Source organism: Garra rufa, chromosome 12 (genome assembly GCF_049309525.1).
Source record: "Garra rufa chromosome 12, GarRuf1.0, whole genome shotgun sequence".
Taxonomy (NCBI): Eukaryota; Metazoa; Chordata; class Actinopteri; order Cypriniformes; family Cyprinidae; genus Garra; species Garra rufa.
The window spans coordinates 27,926,416-27,951,702 of NC_133372.1; the positions used below are offsets into that span (position 1 = coordinate 27,926,416).

At 35.6% G+C, this 25,287-nt stretch overlaps 1 protein-coding gene across 1 annotated transcript in view; it reads left to right on the forward strand.

The window, feature by feature from the left end:
* Window positions 1-24,223, forward strand: part of dock7 (dedicator of cytokinesis 7) — a 70,235-nt gene extending 46,012 nt beyond the window's left edge. Inside the window, exons 32-45 of the mRNA XM_073852550.1 lie at window positions 6,080-6,262; window positions 6,498-6,633; window positions 6,725-6,821; window positions 11,676-11,772; window positions 11,864-11,998; window positions 12,161-12,313; window positions 13,670-13,828; window positions 13,916-14,016; window positions 16,090-16,282; window positions 16,371-16,514; window positions 16,851-16,982; window positions 18,389-18,403; window positions 23,913-24,038; window positions 24,125-24,223. Coding sequence (XP_073708651.1) covers window positions 6,080-6,262; window positions 6,498-6,633; window positions 6,725-6,821; window positions 11,676-11,772; window positions 11,864-11,998; window positions 12,161-12,313; window positions 13,670-13,828; window positions 13,916-14,016; window positions 16,090-16,282; window positions 16,371-16,514; window positions 16,851-16,982; window positions 18,389-18,403; window positions 23,913-24,038; window positions 24,125-24,223 — 1,770 coding nt within the window. The remainder of the gene's footprint in view (window positions 1-6,079; window positions 6,263-6,497; window positions 6,634-6,724; window positions 6,822-11,675; window positions 11,773-11,863; window positions 11,999-12,160; window positions 12,314-13,669; window positions 13,829-13,915; window positions 14,017-16,089; window positions 16,283-16,370; window positions 16,515-16,850; window positions 16,983-18,388; window positions 18,404-23,912; window positions 24,039-24,124) is intronic.
* Window positions 24,224-25,287: the final 1,064 nt, after the last annotated feature.

The window sequence follows — 25,287 nt, forward strand, 5'->3', positions numbered from 1 at the left end:
CGGAGACATCCTCGACACGAGTAGCCACCGCTCTCGGCGACTCGCCTCCTATTACACAGCAAAAATCGGTTATGGATACGGAGAATTGGAAAGCAGACATTTTAGCCTCTTTGAAAGAGGATATATCGGTGGTTATCAGGGCGGAACTTAAAAATGCGCTGTCTGAGGATTTCGGCTTTCTTAAGAACGAGCTTAAAGAAGTAAAGTCGGAAATTGCGAACAACACGGCAGCGATCCGTGCTGAAATGGATAACATGAAGACCGCTATCCGTGATGTTGAAGAAGGAGTGTCAACATGGTCGGACGAGATTGTTTCATTACAGACAACAGTTGCAGAGCTTAAAACAGAAGTGGCTAATCTAAAGGAAAAGAGCGACGATTTGGAAGGAAGGATGCGGAGATGCAATGTACGCATTGCAGGGATTCCGGAGGAGACCGGTTCGAGTTCTACTGTTGCAATCTCCAAGCTGCTGAAAGAAGTTTTATGCCTAGAGAAAGAGATCATAATCGACCGTTCACACAGAGGTCTAACACCTAAGAAGCCAAACGGAAAGCCCCGGGTGATTATCGCCAAACTCCACTATTACCAGGATTGCGTAGAAGTCCTCCGCCGAGCCCGAGAACAAGGACCGCTCCGATACAAAGGTGAACCAATAGCCATCTTTCCAGACTACACCGCGAGTGTGGCCAGAGCGCGGGCTGCTTTCAATGATGTTCGGAATTTGCTCCGAGGCAAACGCGATGTTCGATACGGGATTCTGTTTCCAGCTCGACTTCGAATTTCCTACAAGGGTGACAGCAAGGAATTTTTGGATCCAGAGAAAGCAATGACCTACGTGAAGTCCATGATTCCAAATGAGGAAACAGCAAAGTGAATGTGACATCATTCAGATATTTTTTTTTCTTTCTTTTTTGGACTTTGCCTTTTTTTTTGTATTTTGACAAGGACAAGTGCTTAAAACATTGAGGCTTTTTCTAATTTACTATCCGAATACTTGGTCTCATAATATAGAACTTTTACTATACATCTCCATTTCTCATTCTCTTTATAAGGTGAGAGCACAGAGATGTAACTTGCTCCACTTAAACAGTTACAATAGACATTTGGATCTCTGTGTATATCTAAATGATAATGCTCCACAATAGACAATTGGTGTTCTAAGGGATGTATATTTAAAACATTCATAATGATCCACTGTTGCTGTTCACTGTTGGTACAATATGAAGCGTTATTACTATTATTATTATGATTTATTTATTTAAAAAAAAAAGAAGAAAATATATATATTTTTTTTTTATTTGATTTTTTTTTTTTGCAATTAGGGGGCTAGACAGGGGCTGGTTTATCAGACACTAAAGTGGTTCTCCTTTGCCATTATATAACTAATGGCACATCTTGCACTGGGTGTTATAGTCACCAGGTTCATTTAGGTGACTGGGCTTGGGGACCTATCAGACTTAATTTGTTTAAATGGTTTATTTTTTGTCTTTTTAATTCAAAGTTTCATTGTACTGTTTTATGGGGTTGCATTCTCAGTATTTTATTTATTAAATTTCTTAATGGCTAACACCAGTTCAATGGGAGGCGCAGGGTGCATGATTAATTTTATTAGTTGGAATGTAAAATCTTTAAATCATCCTGTGAAAAGGAAAAAAGTACTTTTACACCTTGATTATTTGAAGGCTGACATAGCGTTTCTCCAAGAAACCCATCTCCGGGTAACAGACCAGCCTAGACTAACAGGAGGATGGATAGGGCAAACATTTCATTCAAGCTTTAACTCCAAGACAAGGGGGGTCGCAATTATAGTGCGTAAGAATATACCATTTGTAATGTCTAATATAGACTCAGACCCTATGGGGCGTTTTATCATTGTGATGGGCAGATTATATGGACTCCCTGTTATTTTAATGAACATTTACGCCCCAAACTGGGATGATAATACCTTCTTTACTAATACCCTTTCCCGAATTTCCAATATAGATACTCACCACCTTATCTTAGGGGGAGATATAAATTGTGTCCTTTCTCCAAAACTAGATCGCAGTTCATCTAGAATCTGCTCTGAATCCAAGTCTTCCCAAACAGTAAATCTTTTTCTCCAATCATATGGTTTAACTGACATCTGGCGGTTCAGGAACCCTATTTCTAGGGGTTACTCTTTTTTTTCTCCGGTTCATAATTCATTTTCACGAATAGATTATTTTTTTATTGATGATAAACTTCTTCATATGGTTGTTGAATGTGAATATCAAGCCATAGTTATTTCGGACCATGCCCCTTTGAAAATGAAGTTGCGCATCCCAGGTGTGGATTTTGATTACCGCCCATGGAGACTTAATCCTCTCCTTCTCTCGGATGAAACCTTTGTCAACTTCATTAAATCAGAGATTGATCTCTTCCTGTCCCACAATAAGACCCCGGGGATGTCTTTTTTAACAATTTGGGAAACATTGAAAGCATATTTAAGGGGGCAGATAATTTCTTATGGTTCAATGCAGAGGAAAGCCACTGCTGAACGCCTCAGACAGCTGACGGACAATATTTTAAAATTAGATATTAGATACAGCCACTCACCATCTGATGATATACTTAAACAACGTCTGATTCTTAAGACAGAGTTTGATCTCCTCTCGACACGTCAAGCAGAAAACCTTATTCTAAAATCTAGACATATTTCTTATGAACATGGGGAAAGGGCTGGGAAAATTTTATCACATCAGTTACGTCAGAAGACTGCTAATCAGTATATTTTGGAAATTAATGATGAACAAGGCCAAAAGCACGTGGATCATATGGAGATAAACTCATGTTTTCATCGCTATTATGCTACCCTTTATGCTTCAGAATCACCAGATGATAAATCTGATATAGACTATTTCTTTCATAGTCTGGATATTCCCAAATTGAACCCAGATTTGGCATCTGATCTAGACAAAGATATTGTGGTAGAAGAGATTATAGATGCAATTAGAAGTATGCAATGTGGCAAGTCGCCAGGGCCAGACGGCTTTCCATCTGAGTTCTTTAAAAAATTTTCAGACAAACTTGCCCCTTTGCTCCTTACTGTATTTAAAGAATCTCTGCTCTCAAATTCTCTCCCCCCAACTATGCGTGAAGCAACTATTTCTCTTATTTTGAAGAAAGATAAGAGTCCATCTCAGTGCAGTTCCTATAGTCCGATTTCCCTCTTAAACACAGATGTTAAGATTCTGGCAAAACTGCTAGCCCGACGTCTCGAAACGCTTGTGCCCTCCATAATTTCGTCAGATCAGACTGGCTTTATAAAGAATAGGTACTCTTTTTTTAATATTAGGAGTCTTTTAAATATTATGTATAGTCCCTCTCCACCTGACATACCAGAGGTTTTGATATCGCTTGATGCTGAAAAGGCATTTGATCGGGTGGAGTGGGACTACCTTTTCCGCACTTTGGGAAAATTTGGTTTTGGCCCTAATTTCATATCGTGGATAAAAACCCTGTATTCTTCTCCAATGGCAGCAGTTCGCACCAACAATAATAGATCTGCCCTATTTAGTTTACAGAGAGGCACCAGACAAGGCTGCCCTCTGTCCCCGCTTCTGTTTGCCATTGCAATCGAGCCACTGGCAATAGCCATACGGCAAGATAGTTCTATTAAAGGAATTCGTAGGGGAGAAATAGAGTGTAAAGTTTCACTCTATGCGGATGACTTATTATTGTACATATCAGATCCAATGCCAGGTCTCCATAAACTACTGAACATATTGGAAAGATTTAGTAGGATATCTGGCTATAAAATAAATCTTCAAAAAAGTGAGTTAATGCCAATCAATACAGCTGCCAAATGTATCTCTTTCAGTTCGATCCCTTTCAAAGTCACCACAAAAAAGATTAAATATTTAGGAATCTGGGTTACACATAATTACAAGGACCTCTATAAAGCTAATTTCCTTCCCTTGATAGAAGGTCTAAAACGAGATATTAAACGATGGGATCTGCTACCTCTCTCCCTAAGTGGAAGAATTAATACTATTAAAATGAATGTATTGCCCAAGTTTCTTTATTTGTTTCAAAATCTCCCTATTTTTTTGACCAAATACTTTTTCAACTCTATAGATAAGCTCATATCAACATTCATCTGGAATAACAAAAATCCTCGGATCCGGAAAAGTATTTTACAAAAGCCTCGTACCTCAGGTGGCATGGCACTTCCAAACTTTATGTTATATTACTGGGCAGCTAATATTAGAGGACTGACTTACTGGATGAGGACAAGTGATAGCCCTGGTGCCCTTAAATGGCTTAACTTGGAGATGTTTTCCTGCAAACCTGTCTCTCTATCCTCTTTAATGTGCTCTGAACTTCCAATGCTTGATCCTGTCTCTCGCTATTCCTCGAATCCAATAGTGACACAGTCCCTAAAAATTTGGAATCAGTTTAGAAAATCATTTGCCCTTCGTAATCTCTCCTTATATGCCCCCCTAAGTAAAAACCACATGTTTACCCCCTCAATATTGGATAAAGCCTTTAATGTTTGGGTTAAAAGTGGAATCAGTATACTACAAGATCTTTATATTGATAATACCTTTGCATCTTTTGACGATTTAGTTAACAGATTTAAGATTCCTAGGTCTCATTTTTTCAGATATCTGCAAGTCAGAAATTTTTTGGTTTTGCATACTGATTGTTTTCCTTCATATCCCCCTACATCTCTATTAGAGTCAATTTTTAAGGTGGGGAAAGATTTAAAACAAATTATAAGCAAAATTTATAATCTCCTCAATGAACATAGTCTAGTGGATTTAGATTATTTAAAAAACGAATGGGAAAAAGATCTGAATGAACAAATTTCAGAGGTAATTTGGCAGAAAATCATTAAACAGATCTATTCATCATCTATATGTCAAAGGCATGTGGTCGTGCAATTCAAGATAGTACACCGACTCCACTGGTCGAAGGTTAAACTATCCAAATTTAGACCAGAGATAGACCCTATTTGTGACAGATGTAGGCAGGCTCCTGCAAGCCTCCTACATATGTTTTGGACATGCCCAAGCTTGTATAACTTTTGGAAATTGATCTTTGAGGCATTTTCAGAAATAATAGATTTGCCAATCGACCCATCTCCTTTTATTGCCATATTCGGTGTTACAGCACAAAACATGCACCTAAATAGCCATGACTGTAAAATGTTGGCCTTTTGCACACTACTTGCCAGAAGATTAATACTGCTCAAATGGAAAGACCCCTCCCCGCCTACTTTTCTTCATTGGGTTAAAGAGACCATGCACTATCTCAAATTGGAAAAAATTAGATACTCTCTTCAAGGGTCTATCCAGAAATTTTATACAATCTGGCAACCTTTTATGTCATTTGTTGAAAAATTCAAGTAACGAATGCAATCCCAAAATATGTGTTTTTTTTTTTTTTTTTTTTTTTTTTTTTTTATGTATTCAATGTATTTCTTGAGTCATTTATATTCTGTGTCTGATGGGTTGAGGGTTGGGTTGGGGTATGTTTTTTGTTAACGCTTTTTTTTTCCCTGTATATTGTAAATCTTAAATAAACAGACCTTGTTCAAAAAAAGAAAGTATTTTTTCTACTCATTTTGTTGAACATTTGAATCGGCAGACTAGCGTATCGTCCCAGCCCTAATAGCAATATCGAATCGCAATACTTGTAGAATCAAGTCTTCAAAAAAAATCGCAATACATATCGAATCGGCACCCAGGTATCGTTGATAGTATTGAATCAGGAGGTAGGTGTATCGTCCCATTCCTATAAATCATCATAAAAAGTGCTCCACTCGGCTCGGTCGGGTTAATAATTATTCTTACACAAATGCATCGATTCACTTCAGAAGGCTTCTGAAGTGAATCGATGCATTTGTGTAAGAATAATACCCATATTTAAAACTTTATAAACCATAATCTCTAGCTTTCACTAACTGTCGTATGGACAAAAATAAATACTTGATGCTAGAGACAATTACACCAAAGCAAAGTTATACAACAAGAAAGCTACATCATGCACTGTCTGAAAAAGGAGAATCAGTCCTTCACTTAAATCTAAAATCTATACACCTTTTTTCTCCAGGCCACCCGTCAGCATGGCTCGTTCTCAGCTGAGTCCAGTCGTAGTCTGCTCATCTGTCTGCTGTGGGTGCTGAAGAATGCAGATGAGATGGTGCTTCAGAAATGGTTCACTGACCTGTCTGTCTCCCAACTCAATCGTCTGTTGGACCTGCTCTACCTCTGTGTCTCCTGCTTCGAATACAAGGTGTGAATAAGTTTCATGGTTCAGGAAACGAATGCCTTCACAGCTCTTCTGGATTTCTTAGTAGCAGCATATCTGTATCTGTTGTCTCTCAAATCTGTTTACTTTTCCATTCATCTTTAAAGAAATGCACACAGTCTGCTCAGCTGTATTCTTTCACCAATGAAGTGGAATTAATAAATGTTTGTGTTTCTATCCATCCATCTCATGCAAAAAGGCCCATTTTTTGTTCATGCAGGGCAAAAAGGCATTTGAACGTATGAACAGTCTAACCTTTAAGAAATCCAAAGACATGAAGGCCAAGTTGGAAGAAGCCATCCTAGGCAGTATTGGAGCCAGGCAGGAGATGGTGCGACGGAGCAGGGGGCAGCTTGGTTAGTTTAAAATATATATATGAACAATATTCTCTTGGATGTAACTTGGTTGACATAACTTGGTGTGTGTTGCCCATTCTCTTCTCCAAAGAGAGAAGTCCATCAGGCAGTGCTTTTGGCAGCCAGGAGAACCTGCGCTGGAGAAAAGACATGACCCATTGGCGTCAGACCAGCGAAAAGATGGACAAGTATGATTTAATTTTATTTCTTTTTGTTTAGTGTGATTCTGAGCCAAACTTAAAGTAGGTGAACTTTGACTTCCATTTCAATTATGTAACTTGCCTGATACAAGTATAAACTTTGTAATCTGGTCATCAGATAAGTCCAGTAGTAGCAGTGGGCAAAAAAGGAAAAATACAAAAGTAATCTATTCATTTTAAATATTAAAAAGGCAAAAATGTAGTTTAGTTTTAGTTTAATTCACATTTCTTGTAATTTAGTAATTAGTCTGCCTTAAAGATTTCTTCTTGTATTATTTATGTATCCTTTATGTTCATATTAAGATAACTGCTTGTTTTCCTCCCATAAAACTATTAATTTGATCACATTCTTAATAGTGTGACCCATATTTCTCTATATTTATACAGAAACAACCATTAACAATTTGACCTCAAATAACCCCTTTATTTGACCTTGTTCTTTCATGTACTGCGTGTTTAGGGGCCAGAGAACAGTCAGGTATTGTACAGCTGAAGTGTGTTTTGCTTTCAGTGACCCTTGCTTTGCTTCGGATCTGAATTTCAAAGCCCCTCCCCCTCTCGCTTTGATTCTGCTGTCTTCTACTGGTGCTTGGATTGGTCTAAATGCAGTTATTACTGACCACTGATCAGAATCTGATTCAGACCAATGTGTGTGTGTTTATTTGGGGAGATGGAGTAGGATGCGGCTTGGATGATGTGATTCTGTTATAACCAGTTTGTTAATAACAAGAGTGCAACATGGCTCTTTAACCAGCCTCTCAGGTCCACGATTTAGCCATAAGGACTTTACATGTAGTGAGTGATTTCAAAATGTAATCTAGTAAGCATAATATTCACCGTCAAGTATTAACAATTATCTTTAGCAAGTAAAAAGATAGTATCAAAAGGTTATTTTAGCTTTATACACTAATGAACTGAGAAGTATGTTTTATATGTGACCCTGGACCACAAAACCTGTGTTTACGAGTAAGTACGAGTATGTTTGTAGCAATAGCCAATACATTGTGTGAGTCAAAATTATCGATTTTGCCTTTATGCCAAAAATCATTTGGATATTAGCTAAAGATCATGTTACATGAAGATATTTAGTAAATTTCCGACCATAAATGAATTAAAACTTAATTTTTGGTTAGTAATATGCATTGCTAAGAACTTAATTTTTAAGGCGATTTTCTCAGTATTTAGATTTTTTTTGCACCCTCAGATTCCACATTTTCAAATAGTTGTATCTTGGCCAAATATTTTCCTATCTTATGAATCTCAGTTAAAAAAAAAATGTTGACTGGTTTTGTGGTCCAGGGTCACACATTTGTCATATTGCTCTCCTTAATTTTTTCCAAGCATATACTGTATCTAATAAGAATTTAATTTGGAGAATTAACATGGTGGCAGTTTGTGAGCTCAGTGGTTCTCAACCTTTATTTCTCCACGATCCCTAATCCTAATAAAATAAAATAATGTCTTAAATAGACTGCCACATTATTTCTGTGTAAAACTTTGTAAAACTACAATACTGTTTAAGAAAACTGACCAAAAAAAGATAGAGAGAAGAATAAGAGAAAACCATTCTGCTACTATTCCAAAAAATAACTAGAATAAGATTTTGACAGAGAAACTGTCTTGACTACTCTATTTTAAATACATTGTATTAAAATGTACCTGTATGAATATTTAGTTTAAACTAATATTTGGCAATTGTAGAAGTTTTTAACACTTAACACAAGTTGCTTTTTGAACTTGATGTTGTTGTTTTTTTCACAAAGAATTGCCTAGGTTATGTACAATAGTGAAAGTGAAAGAAAATTGCATTCTTTAGTTAACCTAACTTTATATTTAGTAATTAAAGGGGTCATGAACTGCATTTTTTTATTATTTTGTACTGTTCTCTTATGTCCAATTATAATGTTATCATGATTTTTACATTAAAAAAAATCACAATTTAGAAGTAATAAGCTATTTTGTGTTTTGTTTTGACGTGGCGGATTGTACACTTGGAAGTAAATGCCCACTGCTATGATTTGCTGACAGTTGTGTATGTTTGACAGCCTACATCCTTTATAGATGTACACTGCTGTGATTTAGGTAAAAAAAAAAACATAAACACTCAATCGATCTGTAATTACAGACGAAGCAATAATGACCACGTAATAAAAACAGTTACTTACACTTGTGTAGTGCGACATTACTGTCGCATCAAATATAGTCTGCACAGCATCGTCTTTTATTTTGAGTCTTTCTGAAAGTCCTGCGTCGACGTGTTCCTTGTTTTTAAACAAATCCGCAGTAAAATGAAGTGAACAAAGGACAAACTAAACTTCATCCAGTCTTTCCTTGTGTTTCCTAATGAAGGAAGCCAATGCAAAGACTGTTTTTGTACATTGTCTTGTTGTCTTCAGAGCCATCTTGATCGTTTGGTTTCTGTCTAGACCTGCGTTTGCCTCTCTCATTATTTACCCACTACATGTGCGAATCGTGGGTAGAGATAAACAGGCAGTGATGTAGAATCAGGCGATGATCTTCTTCCGCGGAGGCGGTGTTTAGCTACAATATTATGTCATAAAGAAGCACATTCCACAACCTGTGGTTTTGGCAAATTTGCTTCAATGCAAGCTTTTTTAGACTAACAAGAAAGTTTTGAGTTCTGAAACTTACATGATGTTTTTATAGTAGAATGAACTCTCATATGTCAAGAGATTAAGGGAATTTTGATTCCTCAGTCCATGACCCCTTTGAAGCATTTTGCTGCAGTTTTTTTTATGCATTCAATTAACACGCGCACCTTGAAAGTTTTCTGAAGCCATTTAATGTGTCATGGCCCCTCAGTTGAGAACCACTCATTTTAATTCAGTTATATTGAAACATTTTGCTGGTGGTTATTGTTTGATGTCACTGAATAACAGGCCTGGTCTGCTCTCGTAACCTTCTGTCATCCTTTGACTTCTTTTTTCAAAATGGCCAAGTGCCTAGCCGTGTGGGTGCCTCCATACCTTCAACCCTTTTTCAAACAAATCCTATTTAGTGGCCCACCCATATTGATTTCAAATTACTGTGGGCCCTTTTAGGGTGTTTCACACTTGTCATGTTTGGTTCAATTAAAATGAACTCTGGTGTGATTGCTGTTAGTGCGGTTCATTTGAATAATTGTGAATGCCGAGCCCTGGTGTGCACCAAACAAGCAGACCGAGTCTGCTAAAAAGATGGGTCTCTGTATGCTTCTAAACAAACTCTGGTTGCGGTTCGAATGAAATATGGACACAACACAGACCAAATACTTCTAAACGGACCAAAAACAGAAAGTAATGAGCTCTTTGTGGTAAAAATAAAATACACACGCAACAATGAGCATGCTAAGTCCAGCACACTGCATTAGGTTTATTCACTTTAAGTCAGGCACATCTTTTACTTTTGTTTGGAGTGTTCGGTGAGTTCCACCCCGAAAAATTCGTTATTCAACCTGATCAATCAGCTTGTCAACGTGTCACTATGCCTTTAGGTTCAGTATCTTTAGGTTCGCTGTCAAAAATGCCAGTGTGAACGCTAAGTGGAGCAGGACCAAATACATCATTTTTCTTTTTGGTCCGAACCAAATGAACCAAACTACAAGTGTGAACACATCCCTAAAATGCTACTCTAGCTCCTGGGGCTCTTGTGTGCAAACATATGCTAAATTTAATTTAAAATAAATAAACTTACAAAATAAAAATACCTAAATTGAATAGATTACTTACTTAAATGCAAATGCAAAGGTTTTAGGTAGCATTTAGCTTGTAAAAAATAAAGAATCTTGATAAGTAAGGCCTAATCACGGATCGCACAATGTATGTACACAGTAAACTTCCAGATGCAGAGTTGCAGTTTTACAATATATTATTATGCTAAATTTTCTAAATCCTTTTAACAACAGACCACCCTCTCTGCTTCTAACAATAATCAGCCAAGTCTGTGACAGGGCCATGGCTCCCACCTTCCCTAAAAAAGGTTATGATACAGTTGTTTATGTGTGGACTCTTTTAAATGAATCATGTACCATACAGGTTTAAGGGAATCCCACTGCACAATGGGAGAAGTCTGGAACCCTTCTTAGTTAGGTTTGTAAGCTCACTAGGATATGCTTACACATCTACAGTTAATGTTGTTAAACCTCTTAAATTATTAGGCCTAATTCAAACCTATGAAGATTAAGTTTGTAGAACTCCATTTATTTTGTTTTTAGATAAATGTGACTCTGGACCACAAAATAAGTTTTCCATTGATTTATGGTTTGTTATGATAGGACAATATTTGGCTGAGAAGCAAGTATTACAAATCTGGAATCTGGGGGTGCAAAAAAAAATCTAAATATTTAGAAAATCGCCTTTAAATTTGTCCAAATAAAGCTCTTAGCAATGCATATTACTAATCAAAAATTAAGTTTTGATATATTTATGGTAGAAAATTCACTAAATATCTTCATCGAACATGATCTTCACTTAATATCCTTATGATTTTTGGCATAAAAGAAAAATTGATCATTTTGACCCATACAATGTATTTTTGGCTATTGCTACAAATATTACCCATGCTACTTAAGACTGGGTTGTCCAGGGTCACATATGTTTTTACTATTTAAATATTTAGTGCATAAAATATTTTATTATTTTATTTAACAAAGACAGAGGAAAACCTTACTAAACTATGTACAAATGGATCCTAATTTTTGGTCTTTATGCAGAGGACACCCTCCTTCTGTATACACTCACTTGAATGCTTGTGTGGAAATTGCTGTGGCATTCAAGGATTCGCTTGCTGTTGTACCTGCCATATTGCACCATTCTAAACATTCATTATCCCATTGTTTGTCAGGACCAGGGCTGAGCTGGAGCATGAAGCAATTATTGATGGCAACCTGGCAACTGAAGCTAATCTCATCATATTGGATACGCTAGAAATAATAGTTCAGGTAATGTTCTCAACTACTATCAATAACGCTCAATATTTTAACAGAGAAGACAGTTATTATAACTATTATGGTTTCTCTATGTGCCATGTAGACCGTGTCAGTGACGGAGTCCAAAGAAAGCATTCTAGGAGGGGTTCTGAAGGTCCTGCTACACAGCATGGCATGTAATCAAAGTGCCCTATATTTGCAACACTGCTTCGCTACACAGAGAGCTCTTGTGTCAAAGGTAAGTGAACGCTTTATGGGTCAAAGACCTGAATTTTCTACTGAGTTTGTATTGACCAATTTAGCTCCAGATGATTTAAACAATTTTACTCTTTACATGAAATAGTGTATCTTTTATTTGTGAAGTGTTATCTTTTGTGACATAGAGTATTTGTGTGTTTAGTTTCCAGAGCTGCTGTTTGAGGAGGAGACAGAGCAGTGTGCTGACCTGTGCCTGCGGCTCCTGAGGAATTGTAGCAGTAGCATTGGCACCATCAGAGCCCATGCCAGCGCCTCTCTCTACCTCCTCATGAGACAGAACTTTGAGATTGGAAATGTGAGCAACACTGAAACACACTCTGCCATAATCAGCATAAATATTAGTAGATTGTTTGCACCCCTCAGTTCTGTACCACAATACTTGATGTGCATATAACCAAATGTAATATATGTTGTATAATATTAATAGAATTGAACGCTTTTGTATTTTAAAATATAAATTATTCTTGTGATGGGAAAGCTGAAATTTCAGCAGCCATTACTCCAGTCTTAAGTGTCACATGAAATAATTTTAATTAGGACCCTATGATTTCTGTGGTGCTAAAAAGGTAGACAGAAGCAGAATCTACATACATACTGAAGCACATGTGACACTCACAGTGTTTTTAGCCTCTGCCGACTCGGTATATGAGTACAGGAACACACAAACATAATCTCTAGAACCGCTAGTCATTTCATGAGCACTTTAACGTTCTTGTGAGAAAAACTATTGTTCTATCATATACAAACAGACTTAAAGGTCTTCACACCAACCCGTCAAAATAAAAGTTTGGTTTAACTTGAAGAAACTTTGACAGAAATGTATTGCTTCATGTAATGATAGTACTACTAGTACTACTGATAAAATTGTTAAAAAAAAAACATATTTGTTAATGAATATTTATCTAAATTTATTTACCAAAAAAATTTAAATACACACAAAAAATTATTATTATTATTTTATTTTTAATGAAATCAATTAATTAGAGATGCTTTTGATTATTAAAATTTAATGAAACTATTCAAATGGACTACAGAAAATGAATAGAAAACACATAATTTGGTCAAAATAAAACTGAATTTGAAAAAATTAAAAAAATAAATTGCTGTTATATAGTGTATGTTTTAACATTTCAGTTAATTAAATATGCTTTTTGCTTGATATTTTTTTAATTTAACAATTAAAACTGTATACAAATGTTGAAACGGGAAAAAATGCAATCCAGACAAATTAAAATGGAGAAAATGGAATTTCATAGGGCCCTAATTTTAATATGCTGATTTGGTGAACAAGAGTAATTTCTTATTACTATCAACGAGTTGCTGTTTAATCAGGATTCTTTAATGAATAAACAGTTCAGTAGAACAGCATTTACTTGAAATATAAAACTTTTGTAACATAATTCTCACTATTGTCACTTTTATAAAATGTAAAGCATCCCTGTTAAATAAAAGTATTATTTCCCTTTACAAAAAAAAGTAGCGTAATTTAAAAAATATTATGTATGTATAGGTACATTATGTTTATTATTTTTGAATGGATTATATATAGATATGTATATTAAATTATAAAATAGATATGTATAAACTATATATTATGTATACATACTATGTTTATTTATTAGCTTTATCTTGTGGTTTTGTTCTCTTGCAGAACTTCGCTCGAGTGAAAATGCAGGTGACCATGTCTCTTTCGTCTCTGGTGGGTACGTCCCAGAACTTCAATGAGGAGTTTTTGCGGCGTTCACTCAAGACCATCCTCACATATGCAGAAGAGGACCTAGAGCTCAGAGAAACCACCTTTCCTGACCAGGTGAGGCTCATAAATCTATCCACTAAACTATCTAACATCTATTTATTAATTCCTGTGACAAAACACTAATTTTGACTCTGTTTTCAGGTTCAAGATCTGGTGTTTAACCTGCACATGATTCTTTCGGACACAGTTAAAATGAAGGAACATCAAGAAGATCCAGAGATGCTAATTGATCTGATGTACAGGTACTGTTTTTTTGTTGTTGTTGTTTTTTTACATGGTAGAATGGATTTTTTTCTTTTTTAATCAATTATACACTACCAAAGATTATGTTACAAATACTTTTCTTCTGAACATTCTATTCTTTAAAGAAAACGTATTGTTTTACACAAAAATATTAAGCCATTTCTTAAACACCAAATCGACATATTAGAATGATTTCTGAATGATCATGTGACACTGAAGACTGGAGTAATGTGGAAAATTCAGCTTCACAGGGGCACATTTTGTTCTAAAATAAATAAATAGAAACTGTTATTTCGTATTGTATTAATATGTCACATTGTTACTATTTTTACTGTATATTTCATCAAATAAATGCAAGCTTGGAGAGCTTAAAGGAGTAGTTCACTTTCAGAACAAGAATTTTTACAGATAATGTACTCACCCCCTTGTCATCCAAGATGTTCATGTCTTTCTTTCTTCAGTCGTAAAGAAATGGTGTTTTTTCAGGAAAACATTTCAGGATTTCTCTCCATATAATGGACTTCTATGGTGCTCCCGAGTTTACACTTCCAAAATGCAGTTTAAATGCAGCTTCAAAGGGCTCTAAATGATCCCAGCCGAGGAAGAAGGATCTCATCTAGCAAAACGATTGGTTGTTTTCTAAAAACATTTACAACTTATATACTTTTTAATCTCAAACGTTTGTCTTGCCGAGCTAGACAAGACGAGTATTTGACGTTAAAAAGTATAGAAATTGAATTTTTTTTTTTTAAAATAACCTATTGTTTTTCTAAATAAGACACTTTTTTCCTTGGCTGTGATCGTTAAGAGCCATTTGAAGCTGCATTTTGGAAGTTCAAACTCGGGGGCACCATAGAAGTCCATTATATGGAGAGAAATTTCGATTTATATACTTTTTAACATCAAATACTCGCCTTGTCTAGCTCGGCAAGACGAGCATTTGAGATTAAAAAGTATATAAGTTGTAAATGTTTTTAGAAAATAACCAATCATTTTGCTAGATGAGACCCTTCTTCCTCGGCTGGGATCATTTAGAGCCCTTTGAAGCTGCATTTAAACTGCATTTTGGAAGTGTAAACTCGGGGGCACCATAGAAGTCCATTATATGGAGAGAAATCCTGAAATGTTTACCTGAAAAAACAATTTCCTTACGACTGAAGAAAGAAAGACATGAACATCTTGGATGACAAGGGGGTGAATATGTTATCTGTAAATTTTTGTTCTGAAAGTGAACTACTCCTTTAAAGGAACACTCCACTTTTTTTGGAAATAGGCTCATTCTCCAACTCCCCCCCGAGTTAATAAGTTGATTTTTACCGTTTTGAAATCCATTCAGCCGTTCTCCTGTTCTGCCGATATCACTTTTAACATAGCTTAGCATAGATCATTGAATCCTATTAGACCAATAGCATCACGTTCAAAAATGACCAATGAGTTTCCATATTTGTTGTATTTAAAACTTGATTCTTCTGTAGTTATATCGTGTACTAAGACCGGTGGAAATGCAAAGCTTCAATTTTCTAGGCTGATAAGATTAGGAACTACACTCCCATTCCAGCGCAATAGTCAAGGAAGTTTGCTGCCGTAATAAGGCTGAAGCAGGAGCAGTAATACCACGCAGCACATGTGCAAATGCTAAACTAGCTGGGAACTCATTTCTGATAATACTCCGCCTGCTTCAGCCATATTACGGCAGCAAACTTCCTTGACTATTACGCCGGGATGAAAGTGTAGTTCCTAATCTTATCAGCCTAGAAACTCGCAGCTTTGCATTTCCACCGGTCTTAATACACGATATAACTACAGAAGAGTCAAGTTTTAAATACTACAAATATCGAAACTCGTTGGTCATTTTTGAACGCGATGCTATTGGTCTAATAGGATTCAATGATCTATGCTAAGCTATGCTAAAAGTGATATCGCCAGAACAGGAGAACAGCTGAATGGATTTCAAAACGGTAAAACTCAACTTATTAACTCGGGGGGGAGTTGGAGAATGAGCCTATTTCCAAAAAAAGTGGAGTGTTCCTTTAAGTATTTATCAAGTCAAATGTCTCCTTTCTGTTATGTAGGATTGCTAAGGGCTACCAGACATCCCCGGATCTACGTTTGACCTGGCTGCAAAATATGGCTGGGAAGCACTCCGAGAGAAATAATCATGCAGAGGCAGCCCAGTGCTTAGTACACAGCGCCGCCCTGGTGGCCGAGTACCTCAGCATGCTGGAGGACCGCAAGTACCTGCCTGTGGGCTGTGTCACCTTTCAGGTTCTTGCCTCACTCTGTGACACAGATAATGTGTTGGTCATTTGCTTTTTAATTATAATATATTAATGAGATCTTTCTCACACCACAGAACATTTCCTCTAATGTGCTGGAAGAATCTGCTGTGTCAGATGACGTAGTGTCACCAGACGAGGAGGGCATCTGCTCGGGGAAGTACTTCACTGAGGCAGGCTTAGTTGGGTTGCTGGAACAGGCTGCAGCCTCCTTTTCAATGGTGCGTTAGTTTGTTATTTACTATGTGGTTTGAAAGACCTCATTCTGTTTGTTTTAAAGGAATAGTTCACCCAAAAATACTCACCTTCAGGCTTTTCAAGATGTAGCTGTAAATGTAGCTTTAATCACAGGAATAAATTACATTTTAAAATATATTCAAATAGAAAACTTTCAAAATTGTAATGTTTTTGCTGTACTTTAGATCAAATAAAAGCAGGCTTGATGAGCAGAAGAGACTTCCGACATACTGATACTGACATGCAATATTTTAACTGTATTGCATCATTGTTTTATACTGGACTGGTCATGAGTCACTCTTATCATAATTTGTCTCCAGGCTGGTATGTACGAAGCAGTGAACGAAGTCTACAAGGTGCTCATCCCTATTCACGAGGCCAACAGGGATGCCAAGAAACTAGCCACTATTCATGGTAAACTTCAGGAAGCCTTTGGCAAAATTGTACACCAGGTAAATGCTTCTATAAAAAGGGTAGTAACTTTTGGATCCTGAAATACATGCTCTGTATAAGACAACATGACTTTGTATTATTGCCCTAGTAGTATAAGGCAATAACCTGCCTGATGTCTAATTTGGCAACATTTTGCTTGTGTATACATATCGACGTGATTTATGTGTGACACGTGCAAAGAGACTTTGAAATGTCAAGACTGCATGACTATGTTTACCTATTTTACATCAGAGTGACTGTGAGGTGCCGTGAATGTGAGCTTTTAGTGAGATTTCCTGGGTGTTATGAATAGAAAAAAAAAAGTTTACATACACCTTGCACAATCTGCAAAATGTTAGTTATTTTACCAAAATAAGAGGAATCATACAAAATGCATGTTATTATTTTTTTTATTTAGTACTGACCTGAATAAGATATTTCACATGAAAGACGTTTACATGTAGTCCACAAGAGAAAATAATAATTAAATTTATAAAAATGACCCCATTCAAAAATTTACATACACTTGATTCTTAATATTGTGTTGTTACCCGAATGAAGGTTTTTTTTTTTTTTTTTTAGTGATATGAGTCCCTTATTTGTCCTTTAGGTCCCACAAATTCTTTGGTTTTTCACCATCTATGTGTATTTGAACCCTTTCCAAAAATGACTGTATGATTTTGAGATCTGTCTTTTCACACTGAGGACAACTGAGGGACTCATATGCAACTATTCCAGAAGGTTCAAACGCTCACTGATGCTTCAGAAGGAAACAATGCATTAAGAGCTGGGGATTGAAAACTTTTGGAATTTGAAGATCAGAGTAAATTTTACTTATTTTGTCTTGTAGGAAACATTTAAGAGTATCTTCTGTAGCTTCTGAATACTTGATGAATTAAAATGGATATTTAGGCAAAATAAGGAAAAATTTACATATCTTCATTCTGTTCAAAAGTTTACATCCCTTGCTCCCTCTCATCATGTTTCCTTCTCAGTGATTAAAACAGTTTAATATTTTTTGCGGAAACCGTGAAACCGGAAATTCTTTGAATAGAAAAACTTTAAAATGATAGTGATTGAATTTTCAAAAACAAGTCTTTCCTATACTGCCCTCCAAAGGCAAAGCGCAGTAACTACACATTTGGTCAAAATTGAGTTAAGGCTTAAAATGGACTTTGTGACAACTGTTTTGTCTTGTGGCAAAGTCTCCTGGTTCAATTTTGTCCCGTTTCAGAGAAACGAGAGTGTTAACATGTTTGACTAGCTGTTGTAAAAACTTTAAAGGGATTTTTCTCAGTTTCAGTGTTCGTGTAGTTACTGCACTTTGCCTTTGGAGGGCAGCATAGTTCTTTGCAGTCAGTGCTTCTTAAGGGGGTGATTGTGACCTTTGTATGTTGATTTGTGCTGTATTCTCTCTGTTATACAGAGCACAGGCTGGGAGGTAGGTGCTGAACTTCATGGTTAATGCTTGGCCCATACGTGCAAGCTGTGGGCATTTATCATGACTCTCTTTGCTGTGAATTTGACCCATTAACCTTTTTATGGACGTTTTCATTTCTTCGTCCATCCCTCCATCTCTCTTTTTCCGTGGGACTGCTGTCAGTGATGTGTGGGCAGCAGTGTCCCCTCTTCCTTCTCTCATCTTCCTCTCTCTCCCCTCTCTTTCTTGAGGAGAAACAATGTTAACATTGTCATTTTTGACAGGCCATGCATGGGAGCCACTGTGACACTAATGACAGATTTATTCATGAATGCACCATTTCACTCCCTCATCCGTCTCTCTCTCTGTTTCATCAGTACTGCCATCTATGTCTTATCATGTCTCAAAAGCACAGGGTTCGATTTATGCGAGACGAGAGGGTAAACTTGAAGGACTGGTTTGACCAAGAATGAAAGTTCAATCATATTTTACTCACCCTCATGTCGTTTCAAACTTGTAGGACTTTTTGTATTCTATGGAACTTATTTTAAAGGAATAGTTCCCCTAATGAAAACTTGTTCATCATTTACTCACCCTTATGTCATTCCAAACCTGTCTCCTTCTTTTGCGTTTCTTTCTTATGTTGAAGATAAAAGAAGATATTTTGAAGAATGCTGGTAATAAAACAGCTGATTGTCCCCATTGACTTATACAAATACAATAGTATGTCTTTCCCTACTATGGAAGTCAATGGGGACCAACAACTGTTTGGTTTTTCTGTTTTGGTTTAAAATTCTTTAAAATATCTTCTTTTGTGTTCAACATAAACAAGAAACCTATACAGGTTTGGAACAACATGAGGTAAAAGATAACAAAATTCTCATTTAACAAACTATTCCTTTAAACATTAATTGCTGGATCATAAGGTCAGTTTAACTTTAAAAGCAAACGAGTCAGACTTGTAAATAAGTAGTAATAGCACTTTTATGACACTTCTTTCTTCTTGTTTTGTTTTTTTGACAGCTTGACAGAAACAGTCCTCATTTATATTCGTTATAGATCGCAACAGTCTGGTTCCAAAAGTAAAATACAAATGATTTTCTCCATAGGAGAATTGATTTTTAATCATAACTTACTGTGCGCTCAGAGGTTGCTAATGGATGGCATATGCTTTTGTTAAAGTCATTAGTTCACAATTTTTATGCTCTGGGAAAAAATTAAATATTCATATATACTATGGAAGCCCGTTTCCACCAATGAATAAAACTTTTTTTTTTTTCTCAGAATTATGAGATATAAAGTCTCTTTTTCACACAATTCTGACTTTTTCTCTTTCTGTAAACTGTAAAAAAGTTATATGTTCTCAGAATTGAATGTTTATATGTAACAATTCTGACTTAGTAACTCACAATTGCTTGTTATAGTCAGAATTGCTAAATATAAACTCGCAATTCTGAGAAAAAAGTTAAATTCTGACTTTATTTCTCAGAACTGCGAGTTTGTCTTGCAATTCCGACTATAACTTGCAATTGTGAGTTTATATGACGCAATTCTGAGAAAATAAGACAGATTTGCAAGTTTATATCTCAATTCTGAATTTATTTTCCAGATTTGCAAGTTTATATCTCTCAATTCTAACTTTATTTCTTAGAAATGCAAGTTTATTTTTCAGAATTGTTTGTCTTTGCAATTGCGAGTTTATATCACTTAATTCTGAGGGAAAAGACAGATTTGTGAGTTTATATCTCAATTCTTACCTCACTTCTTTGAATTGAGTTTATATCACAGTTTTGAGGAAAAAAAGACAGAATTGAGATATAACAGTCAATCTCGCAATTCTGACTATAACTCGCAATTGAGGAAAAAAAACAGATTTGTGAGTTTATATCTCTCAATTCTTACTTCAATTCTTAGAATTGAGTTTATATCACAGTTTTGAGGAAAAAAAGACAATTGAGATGACTCACAATTTTGAGAAAAAAGTCAATCGTGAGTTTGTATCTCGCAATTCTGACTATAACTTGCAATTGAGGAGGAAAAACAGATTTGTGAGTTTATATCTCTTAATTCTTCAGTTCTTAGAATTGAGTTTATATCACAGTTTTAAGGAAAAAAAGACAGAATTGAGAACTCACAATTTTGAGAAAATAGTCAATCGTGAGTTTGTATCTCGCAATTCTGACTATAACTTGCAATTGAGGAGGAAAAACAGATTTGTGAGTTTATATCTCTCAATTCTTACTTCAATTCTTAGAATTTAGTTTATATCACAGTTTTGAGGAAAAAAAAGACAGAATTGAGATAATAACTCACAATTTTAAGAAAAAAGTCAATCGTGAGTTTGTATCTCGCAATTCTGACTATAACTTGCAATTGAGGAAGAAAAACAGATTTGTGAGTTTATATCTCTTAATTCTTCAGTTCTTAGAATTGAGTTTATATCACAGTTTTGAGGAAAAAAAGACAGAATTGAGAACTCACAATTTTAAGAAAAAAGTCAATCGTGAGTTTGTATCTCGCAATTCTGACTATAACTTGCAATTGAGGAAAAAAACAGATTTGTGAGTTTAAATCTCTCAATTCTTACCTCACTTCTTTGAATTGAGTATCTCGTAATTCTGAGAAAGAATTACGTGATGTAAACTTGCAATTACAAGAAAAAAGTCGGTATTGTGAGAAGTGAAAATACTTCCTGAGCGAAGGTTGCTGAAAAAAGTAACAGAGTACCAATGGGCTTTACATGACAAAATTGCAACTAGTATAGTCTTAAAAAAATGATCTTTTGTGTTCCTCGGAAGAAAGAACATCAAACAGGTCTGGAATGACATGAGTGTGAGTAAACATTGACAGAATTATACATTTTTGTATCTATTTAGAAAATCAGCTGATGATTAAAGAAGGGAGAGAATTAGGGTCAGATGCTTCTTAGAGAGAATATGCAGAATTTTTGGATCTTTATAAACTATGCTTGTTTTTCTTTTAAAGGGATGTCAATGTGACTATCAGTTCAAAACATTTACATTCAAAGTGTCCAAGTGACCTTCTCTTTATATGAGCTTTTATTTCATTGCAAACTAAATCGACCCCTGAGTTCTCATTTACACCAATTTGTTTGTATACTAGTATTAATTTCACTGTATTAATTTTGTGCATGGCAGTGACTCAACCAAACTATTATATTTGACACTTCTTGCAGCATTACACCACGAATGCATTACACTGTCCCTATAATACAGAACTTTTAGTGCACTTTTCTCTGCCTGCTTCTTCCTCTTTGCATGTTTATGGTTGAGTTCTAGTCTTTTTGTGTTTAAGTGTTGTTGTTTTTTTTGTTATTATTGATCTGTGGTAATATTGCTGTTTGTTTTGTGTGTACGTGTTTTGTTAGTCTTTCAAAGAGTTTCCTGGTTTCCTGATTAAAATGTTCTGTTTTCTCCTTTTTATTTCCCTGGTTGCTGACCCCTCCTCTTCCCACTTTAATTATTGTGTCTTGTGGTAAGTTGATAGTTCGAGGGTTTATTTCCATAGCTTTTATGACTAAAAAAAAACATTCGCAATGAACCAGAGAGGGACTGAACCATCTCAGACACCTAGTAACCCTGTTTATTTATATAATCTAGTGACTAATTTATTTACCTATTTAACTTATTGTCCATTTAGGCTTACTGATATTTTGTGTTTACACCCTTTTTAAAAGGCTCTGTATAATCTGAACTAAATAACGTAGTTATGGTATTATTTTCAATGTGTTAGTTCTTTAAGAGCTTACAATACATTTGATTTATGACACGAATTGATTATGTTATCATGGAAATTGTTATTTCATGTCTTGTTAGACTAAAGTCTATTCAACTGAGCATTGACTGTATGGTTGGTCTGCTTTGGTTCAGCCCTGATCTGCACCTGATTAACACTTCACTTCCTGTGTGTAGAGCACTTTTTGACATGTTCCCAGCTCTATACATATATACCCACCACTCTTTGTCTTTGTTTTTTTTACTGCGTTTCTATGGCCTACCCTGTTACTCCAGCAAATACTGACCTTCTATTTCTATTCATATAAGAGTTTGATATAAGTTTGGCGTTCTATAATAGGCTTCAGCAGCACGTTTACTTTCTCACAAGGAGCTTGCCATTTATGTTCCACTCTTTGGAGTACAGTTGTTCACTTACTCTCTTAAGGACATCAGGTTTTCTCTGCTCTTCCTTCTTAATGTCCACCTTTGCTAATACAGTTTTCAGAGAAAGTTCCCACTTTGTTCAGAACCGCTTCTTGCACGACTGTCCTCAAGCTTGGCTCAAACTCAAACTGTATTCAGACTTTTTTTGTCTAATGTGGAGATACTCACTTTCTTTGCTATTTCTTTTTATGGCGGATAATAATAATGTGACCCTGGACCACAAAACCAGTCTTAAGTAGCATGGGTATATTTGTAGCAATAGCCAAAAGTACATTTGTATGGGTCAAAATAATCAATTTTTCTTTTATGCCAAAACCAAAAATAATTAGGATCTTAAGTAAAGATCATGTTCCATTAAGATATTTTGTAAGTTTTCTATTGTAAATATATCAAAACTTAATTTTTGATTAGTAATATGTATTGCTAAGAACTTAATTTGGACAATATTAAGTTTTTTTTTTTTGCAAGTTTCAAATATTTGTATCTCGGACGAATATTGTTCTGTCCTAACATACTGTACATCAATGGAAAGTTTATTTATTTATAATTAATAATTTGTAAATCATTTAAAAAAATGACCCTTATGACTAGTTTTGTGGTCCAGGGTCACATATATACACCATTATGAAAAAAACAGTAATATTGTGAAATTACAATCTAATTATTACAATTTAAGATGACTTTTCTGTTTTAAAATATACTTTAATTTTCAGCAGCCATTACTCCAGTCATCAGTGTCACATGAGCTTTCAAATATAATTTTAATGTGCTGATTTGCTGCTCATTTCTTATTAGTATCAATGTTGAAAACATCTGCTTAGTATGTTTATAAGTTTACATTTTATGCATATTTACTGAAAATAAACAAAACCCATTTCTTTCAAATAAAAACTTTGGTAGTGGAACATCAAGAAACTATATCAAAATTTGGAATAATATTAATAAATGGAATGGAAGTTTTTGACTCTCTTTTTCAGAGGTTGTGTAAAATATCCTCAAATGGTAGTTGTTTGTAGTTTAATAATGATACTGTATTAGTGTCTGTTTTGCTGTATTTCACTGTTTTATGACTGCATCACTATTGGCAGTGTTGAATGCAGGTTATTTATGTAAACATGAACCAGACAATGTTTACATTGCAGCTGTCACTTGATAACTTGCTGCCAAGAGAAAATGTTGTGTTTGCCTCATTGCACTTTACAACTTTCTTTCTGAGTAACTGTTTTCAAGTGTAAACCCATGACATTTGTCAACATGAGTACCAACAGGATTTATATTTCCGTGTTATCTGACGCACTAATTAATGGCACATTAGTAATTAACACATTTGTTTGTTTCAGGATGGAAAGCGGATGTTTGGCACCTATTTCAGAGTCGGAATTTACGGTTCCAAATTTGGTGACTTGGATGAGCAGGAGTTTGTCTACAAAGAGCCAGCCATCACTAAGCTGGCAGAAATCTCACATCGGCTTGAGGTACAAGACCATTTGCAATATTTGCATTTTCTCTGTTTCAACTTTTATAAGATGTACAATTTGAAAGTTGTTTTTCTTAATTCCAGAGTTTCTATGGTGAAAGGTTTGGTGAGGACCAAGTGGAAGTCATTAAAGATTCCAATCCAGTCGATAAGTGTAAATTGGACCCGAATAAGGTGAATTGAAATACTCTTTTAAAGGGATAGTTCACCCAAAAATGAAAATTTGATGTTTATCTGCTTACCCCCAGGGCATCCAAGATGTAGGTGACTTTTTTTTCTTCAGTGGAACACAAAGAAAGGTTTTTAACTCAAACCGTTGCAGTCTGTCAGTCATATAATAGCAGTCAATAGGATTCACAGCTTTGCTTTGGTCAACAACAAAAAAAAAAAGCATACACAGACAAAACCAAATTGAACCCTGCGGCTTGTGATGATACATTGAGGTGTTAAGACACAAAACAATTGGTCTGTGCAAGAAACTGAACAGTATTTATATAAATTTTTACCTCTCTGATCCACCACTATGTCCAACTGTCTAAATACTATTCAGTTTCTTGTTTTGTGTCTAGGGCTGTCGCGATAACCGCAATATCGTAATACCGCGCTATTGACAAGCATAACCGCAGAGGAATGCAGCAACCGCGATATTTGCCTGTTTTCTTTTTTCCTAAGGATTTGCCCTTCTCACTTAATGCCTGTGTGCTGAATATTAAATTAATAATAAGTTAGTAATGATAACATAATGTGTCTATTATGAGGCTCAGTAGATATGCACTTAACAAGCCTAAACAGACAGCGAATGAGAGAGAGATCGACTGCGCTTGTGCGATTACCTTCGTCTGTCTTTCAGACCGAGTCAGGTATGTACGTGAAACTAGCTTGTCATGTCCAAGGAAAGTGAAATCTGTCTTAACATCGATGCTCTGCTGGTCAGCTGAGCCTTTAAAAGTGGCGATTAAAGTTAAAATGATTTCAACTTCGTGTTTCATTACGTCTCTCTTTGAATAAATGAGCGTTTTTGAACGTGTAGTTGAATGAACGGTTTAAAGACTTACTCAAAGATAATAGTCTCTTGCCTCCATCTTGTGGCGTAAAAATGAAACTGCACTCACTGACAGCTCGCCTAGAACACGCAGGTGAAATCCTGACAGAAAGTCTCTTGTCCAGTCAGACTCGAGGGTGCGCGCTAACTGATGTATGTACGAAGATTTCAGATGCAAAGCCTCTAAATATGTCTGACATTTTTC